Below are 7769 nucleotides of genomic sequence, written 5' to 3'. Positions count from 1 at the left end.
TTTTATTTCATTATTATTTTATTTTATGTGTGTGCGTGTATTGCCTGCATGTAGGTAAATGCACCCATGTTGTGGAATGCCCACGGAGGTCAGAAGGGGCTGTCAGATCCCCTGGGACTGGAGTTATGAACAGTTGTTAGCTGCCATGTGGGTGCTGGGATTCGAACCCGGGTCTTCTGCAAGAACAACCAGTGTTCTTAACCGCTGAGCCATCTCTCCAGCCCCATGATTGTTATTTCTAATCCTAATCTCCTCTTCGAGCCCGATTTGGGTCTAATAACACTTTAAGCCTAGTAAAGCACCAGTAAGTGAACCAAGTGGACCACAAATGTGCAATCCACACATACTTGGGTGTCCAAGAGTTAACTTTGGATTTGATGGAAATTTTGATCATTTTTTTCTTGATGTGTACAAACAAACTTTGACTCTGGAATCCTTGAGAGCTGTGGGACTTGGTTGCTACCTCTTAAAGTGGTTTTTGCCAAAGGATACAGTTGTGTCCTTTATACCACCATATTGATATAGGAGAAGCAACTTTAGATTGTTTACTTATTTATTTTTATCTATGTGTATGAATGTTTTGCCTGCATGTATGTAAGTGCACCACATGTATGCAAACCCATGGAGGCCAAAAGAGGTGTCTGAACCCCTGAAACTAGAGTTATGGACGGTTGTTAGCTGTCATGTGGGTGCTGGGAACAGAACCCAGGTCCTCTGCAAGAGCCACCAGTGCTCTTAACTGCTGAGCCATCTCTGCAGCCCCCAAATCAGATCAGTTTTATGTTCACTTTTACATAAGTTTCTGAACCTATTTTAACATTTAACTTTACATACTACTAAGTAAAGTGTTTTATATAGCTAGGAAATTGCAGGTTAGCTAAAACAACAACTTCTCTTAAAATAGATACAATATTTTATTACTGGGTTTTATTAGACATCTAGTCTCTGGAGAATTTCTATCACTCATAGAAATGTCATTAATTCCATAAGATGCAATTTTAAAAGAATCAGCAACATGTTCTTTTGTATCCAGTCAAAGAGGCTGGACACAAAAGAAGCATGGAAGCTCTGATTATTAGTGGGGTTTTTTTTCTGAAGCTCCAGTAAGGGTGACCTATTACATGGTTTTGTGTTAGCACTAAAATAAAATTTAATGATTTCTTTCCTATCCTTAGGCTTTATCTATCAAGAAATGAATTGGATAATCCCCATAAATCAAAAACATGGAAAATTTATGGTCCAAAGTTTGGAGTAGAGGTATATTTTGGTGAGAAATAGCCCAAGCTATGTAGTAGCTGTTATCTGAATCAGAAAAGTATCCATTCTTGGATAGAATCACATTCTTCCCAATCCCTGTTACATATTTATATCTTCTAACCTATGTCTGCTGGTGTGTGTATATTTATATGTGTATATATTTCTGAGAAACCTATTAAATGTATACAGGAAAAAATGTCAATGGTGATGCTTTTTTTTTCTTTTAAAGGCACATACTGCAAATACTGTATGAACATAGAATACATAGGAACATTACATATCATTTTGAAGAACTTTGAAATTGTAATACTGAGCGAGAGGCACAGAGGAACACCACATAGTGATAGTTAAATTAGGAGTCCTTTATTAACAGCCGGTGGTCAGAGGCGGGGCTAACACCCAAAAGAGCTCTTGATCCTGAGAAGACTAGAAGCAGGGAAGTTTTAGCCAATAACCGTAGTTACATCAGATCACCATAGTTACACCAAACCAGGGGCAGGTCAGGTAACAAAGAGATTTTCAGTTAACAAAAAGTTTCAGTTAGGGAAACTTGTTTCTCAGAATTGTAGAAACAATGTCCTCCATGGAGATGCAGGTATAGCTGGAGGACTTGCTATCTGGACATGCTACCTGGCTTCTTGTAAGTTTCCAAGTATTGTAGAAACAATGTACTCCCTGAAACTGCCAGCATGAGAGGTTCTGCCTGGCTGACTGCAGTGGGAATGACTGGGCAAAGACACAGGGTAAAGCAAAAGTCGGCTAGAACAAAATGGAGTTAGTTTTGCCATTTCATTCCATTCTCCCCCCACCCCCCCACCCCCAGGTCTTAGGGCAGAGTCAAAGCATTGACTTGATAGCCTCAGGTAACAGTGGGTTGTACTGGTCTCTCAGGTACATTAATTTGACAGAGGCTATCTGTTGTTTGATAAAGTTTAGCAATCAGTTAATTAAGCAAGGCCCAATCATTGGACCCAGGAGGAGAAGGATGGGAGGTCTTGTTAGGCCTGGAAACAAGGTGATCAGCCATGGATTCTAAACAAACCAGCAATGGAACCAGGAAATGTTGACTTCTCTCTCCTTTTGGAACAGAGTGTAGAGGAGGCAGAATGCACAGGAGGGATCCAGGAAGATGTCTCAGACATTAAAATAGACTGTATCCTGGACCTGTTGGAGAGACTGGGGATACTTTAAGAGAGACTGAGCAGTAATTTTTCAGAATAGGGTCCCTTAGTCTAGGTAGTAGGGGAGGCAGTTTTCTGAAAATAATCTTATAAGGGGTGAAACCCACCTTATAGTAAATACATCTAATCCAGAGGAGGACCAGGGGCAGGAGGTTGGTCAGTCTTCACCAGTCTCTAAGATTAATTTAGCATTATCTGAGCCAGTTGACAGAGGCAGCCCAAACCTGAGAATTCTCATATAGGAAGCCGTTTACCATCATGAGGAAAAGGCCTCCATCCAATTGAAGGATGTGTTCAGAAATACCAAGGGAGGTAGGAAGGGTGATTCCCTTTTTCATTTCATGGGAATGTGAGTGGCTCAACAGGGACTCTGGCAGCCTGCTGGCCCACTTGGCCTTCTGCCATGGAAATGTCAGAGTCCTCTTTCCTTGTAGATCATGGCATGGACATGAAAGGGCGGCAAAGGCACATTTGCTGTCTAAAGATATTCACCCATTAGGCTTATGTCTTGGCCCAAGGTGAGTTTATTAGCCTCTTTCACCAGTAAGACAGTAGCCACTATGGCATGGAGATAGGAGGACCATCCTGAAGCTACTGAGTCTAGGTGCTTGGATAAGTACAGCCTTTTGCCAGGGTCCCAAGGTCTGCGTAAGCATGCCTTTTGCAATCCCCTGGGATTCATGAATCAAAAGGTGGACCTCAGGCAAGACCAGAGCTAGGGCTTGGGTTAGGGCCAAGCCCACCCACTGGAAAGCCTGTTCCTTTATCTCTGTCCATTTTATGGGCTGTTCCCCAGCTGTGGCTGAGTATAGGGGCCTTGCTATTTCAGCCAAGCCTAGAATCCAAAGTTGACAATAACCTGCTGCCCCCAGGAACTGGCATACCTGTTTTTTGGTCTGGGGTGTAGAGGGTCTGAAGGATGGCTTCCTTCTGAGCTGCAGTAAGGGTCCTCTTACTCCAAGAGCATTTGTACCCCAAGTAGGAGACTTCTGTCTGGAAAAATTGAGTTTTCTTCACGGCAACATGGTACCTCAGGGCTTGGAGCAGCTGGAGTAGGTCTCCCGTGTGTCTCGCAGGCAGGTGGCTAGGTCAGCAGCAGCTAACAGGAGGTCATATATATACCGGAGCAATGTCAAATCAGGATGAGGGGCTCTGAAGCTTGTCGGGTCCTTTTAAAGAGCGTCAACAAATAGTGGGGGGGGAATTTTGAATAAAGGCCAAATTTAGAGCTTGGGTGTTCTCTGGGTTCAGAGGATCAAAAGGACTCCTGAGGCCTCTGAAGAACCTTGGTGGTTTGGGATGGGTTTTAGGCTGCCCCCCTGATTCCTGTCAGAAGAGTCAGGTGAAGTGTTCAATGCATGGGAGCAGTCAGGACCCGAGACTTTTCAGAAAATGGGGCTTGAAGAGGTGCAGGGCCCCCATGGTCCTGTGCCTGTCTTGAGGTCCAATCCTTGGCCCTGGATCCCAGGTCCTGGATCCCCTGGTCACTGACTGCAGCCACGGGCAGTAGGGGCAGAGAGGCCCTAGGTGTTGGAAGAGGACAGAAATCCAGTGCAACATACATGGGGATGGGATACAGATAGTGGAGACTTCATTTCAAAGAAGGGTGTATGGTGGACACCTTTTCAGGGTACCTAGAGGCAGCAACAGAGCAGTTCCTGTGATCATCCCAGCCACAGGTCCTGCATGTCCTTTCTTAGGGCCCTGAGAAAGCTGGGATTCAGGACAGAAGGCAGATGGAAAAGAGGGCTAGAGTTTGGCAGAACACCTGTACACATTTATAGCATTTTGGGTAACACAGCACTAAGTAACTGGCACTGAGGGAGATACTCTGTTCCCTCTTTCACAGTACAACTGGGGGTTGTTGTGGGTACTGATCTGTCTGCTATAGACAGGGTGGCAGGAAATTTGATCACATGGAGGAAAGTTATGGGCATCTGTCTTAGAGTTTAGGGCACTGTTAGTACATACATACAGGAGCCCACAGAACAGTCATAGCTTCAAAGCAACCTTAGGTCGGGACCCATGCTAGGACACAAGAGACAAGCACTCCCAGTAGACAGAAATGCAGTAGCAGCAGCTTCCGAACAACCACAGATGAAAGGAGGAAGGACCCTGAAGATCACTGTATCTTACCAGGTTTAATAATTATTCAGGGTTTTTCATTTTAACATCCCCCTGGTCCATCTGTGGGAAGTGTGAGAACTGGAAAAGCTGCCAGAATGGGAAAGAAGGGACAACAGGATGGTCTGAGGTCTGCTGTGTCATTCCATTTTATGACTTTTTATTACTCACTCAGTCCTGATCAGGCTAGCAGGACTACTGGGTGAGAAAGTCTCTGACAATAGATAGAAGCATCCAGCCCCAAAGACCAGAAGATGAAGGGAGTACAGGAAGGCAAGAACAGCATGTTCCATGTCTCATCTTCTAGTAAGGAGACATGGAACATTATTTCATGTAATGGGTAACACTGACTTGAATTAGTCACTATTATAAACCTGGGATGGTGCAGGGCTTTAGTCCTCCTCCCTTAAAGAGTATAATTCCATTTTAAACAGAAACATTTTGCAGCAAAGAATCATTATCCCTTTTTCTCTTGTAAAGAAATCCAATCAAAATTAAACCAAAGCAAATGAAGTTTACACTTTTCTGGCCTTTTACAATTCACCATATATCCTCAAGTTGGACTTCTCCTGCCTCCTTTTATATTCTGGTACAATCAGGTATTTTAATTTTAGACAAAACTATTTCATTTTTTATTTTTAGATATTAAACCTTTAAAATTTGAGGTCTTCCCCATACCATATTCTATTCCTCTATATGTGGCTCCCAAACACACCAGTCTTAGTATTTGGGCTTTCCTTTGAGCTCCTGAGTAGTATATCTGATGAAGGAGCGGGGAGGATCAATAGATATTCTGAGCTGATTAAAAGTGAGTGGCTCCTTTTTTCTTGTTAGTAATAAGTCAGAGGAGAACAGCAGTTCCTTAGGAACAGTCGTCTAGAGATAAATGCCAACCCATGCCCTCAGAAGAGTGGAGTAAGGGTAAAAGGAAGAAAGTCATAGAGGGTTCATCACCTGTCCTAACAGCCCAGAATACTGCTTTCAGAGAAGAGAAATGAGTCCCAGATTGGGGCAGTTCAGGCTGCCTGCTGAGAAGAAAGTGTATTCTTTAGTGTCTCACTGAACTAAAAGTTCTATAGATGTCTGTTAGATCCGTTTTATTTATGATGTTAGTTCTAGAGTTACTATGTTTAGTTTTTGTCTGAATGACATGTCTGTTTGTGAGAGTGGGGTATTTATGTCACCCACTATCAGTGTGTTGGGGTCAATCTTTGATTTTAGATCTAATAGTATTTCTTTTCTGAAATTGGATGCCCCTGTGTTTGTTGAGAGTATGTTTAGGACTGTTACATCCTCATTTTCCCTTTAATGAGTATGAAATGTGCTTCCCTATTTCTCCTCACTAGCTTTGGCTTGAAGTCTTTTTTGTCAGCTATTAGAAGAGCTATGCCTGCTTGGATCTTAAGTTTTGTTTGCTTGAAATACCTTTTTCGAAATCTCATTACCGTAAGATGGTGTCTATCTTTGATGGTGAGATAGGTTTCTAAGAGGCAGCAAAATGATGGATCTGGTTTTCTAATCAAGTCTGTTAGTCTGTATCTTTTTATTGGGGACTTGAGACAGTACTGAGAGTTATTACTGAATAATGCATACTAATTCCTGTTATTTTGTTGTGGTGGTGCTGTTTTCTTTGACTTCTGGGTAACTGTTCTGGAATTATTTACTCCTTGTGCCCTCGTGGGTGTGTTTAATATTCTCTTCAGACAAAAGTATTTCTTCCAGTATCCTCTGTAGTGCTGGCTTAGTGAGCATACATTTCTTAAATCTGTTTTATCATAAAGTTTTTCTTTCTTCTTCAATTACAGCTGAGAGTTTTGCTGGATATAGAAGTCTGGGATGGCATCTGTTTCTTCATGACTTATCGGACCTTAGCCCAAGCCCTTCTGACTTTCAGTCTCCACTGAAAAATTAGTCATTATTCTGATGGGCCTGCCTTTTTATGTGACTTAATCTTTCTCAGCACTTCAGCTCTTCTTTGTTCTGCACATTTAGTTTTGACTATTATATGACAGGAGGAGCTTTTATGGTCCTGTCTATTTGGTGTTCTATGTATCTCATATCTTGATAGGCATCCTTTCCTTAGATTTGGGGGATTTTCTTCTGTGATTTTGTTGAAAATATTTTTTGTGCCTTTGACCTGGGTTTTTTCTCCTTCGATACTTATAATTCATAGATTTGATCTTTTTATAGTGTTCCAGAGTTCCTGCTTGTTTCTTTCCTGGGTTATTTTATATTTTGGTTATTTTATATTTCACTTTTTTTTTTAAACTGGGTGATTAAAAACAGCAAAACAAAACAAAACAAAAAACAACCAGGTGATCCATTTCCTCTACCTTCTCTTCAAGATCTGATATTCTCTCTTTCACTTGATTCAATATATTGTTGAGGCTTTCCTGAGGTTTTTTAATTTTATTTCAGTTTGGCTTTTCTCAGAGTGTCTATGTCTTTATTAAATTCTAATTTCATATTTTGAATGTTTTACTTATTTCATTCAACTGTGTTATTGCAGTCTCCAGTCTTTTATTCATATCCTGAGTTTCTTGAACATATTTATAATTGCTATTTCAAAACCATTGTCTTATGCACTGGCTAGGTTGCTTTCTCATTAACCATTACAATGGGGCTCATTTCTGGAGGAGACATATTGTCTTGGTTATGCATGTTGTGTTGTGATGGGACCTAGACATCTGGAGTTCTGTTAGTGGTGTTTCTTGGTATGGATATATTGCCTTTGTTGAGTGGGTGTTTGGCTATTTGTTTGCTGTTACCCCAGCTTGTCAGATTATAGTTCAGCTGAGCCATGGTTGGCAATCTGTCTTGGGCCACTTAGTGTTGATGTGTATGATGGTTTGAATGAAAATGTCCCTCATAGGCTCCAAGTATTTTAACATTTTGTCCACAGATGGTGGCACTGTTTTGGGAGGTTTTAGAAGGTGTGGCTATCCTGGAGGAAGCATGTCACTGGGGGTGGGCTTAGATAATTCTTAAGCCTTGCCAGATCTCCAGTTGCTCTCTTGCTTCCTGTGCCTGTGTGATGATGTGAGAGCTTAGCTACTGCTGCTTCTGCTCCAGCCACCTCCAGCCACCATGCCTCCCTGCCATGACAGACTGTAATTCCCCTGGAACCATAAGCTCATATAAATTCTTCCTTCTATAAATTGCTTTGGTCAGTGTTTCTATCACAACAGAAAAGTCAGTAATACAGTA

The 7769-nt window shown here is 41.8% G+C and overlaps 1 protein-coding gene across 1 annotated transcript in view; it reads left to right on the top strand.

Annotated features, from left to right (window-relative positions):
* Positions 1-1278, top strand: part of LOC103746864 (phosphatidylinositol 3,4,5-trisphosphate 3-phosphatase TPTE2-like) — an 80475-nt gene extending 79197 nt beyond the window's left edge. The window contains exon 16 of the mRNA XM_008849145.1: positions 1176-1278. Within this exon, the coding sequence (XP_008847367.1) occupies positions 1176-1278 (103 nt within the window). The remainder of the gene's footprint in view (positions 1-1175) is intronic.
* Positions 1279-7769: the final 6491 nt, after the last annotated feature.

Source organism: Nannospalax galili, unplaced genomic scaffold (genome assembly GCF_000622305.1).
Source record: "Nannospalax galili isolate Female #2095 unplaced genomic scaffold, S.galili_v1.0 scaffold140, whole genome shotgun sequence".
NCBI lineage: Eukaryota > Metazoa > Chordata > Mammalia > Rodentia > Spalacidae > Nannospalax > Nannospalax galili.
Note: the sequence above shows the minus strand (reverse complement) of the source record. Positions and strands in the feature narration are given on the sequence as shown.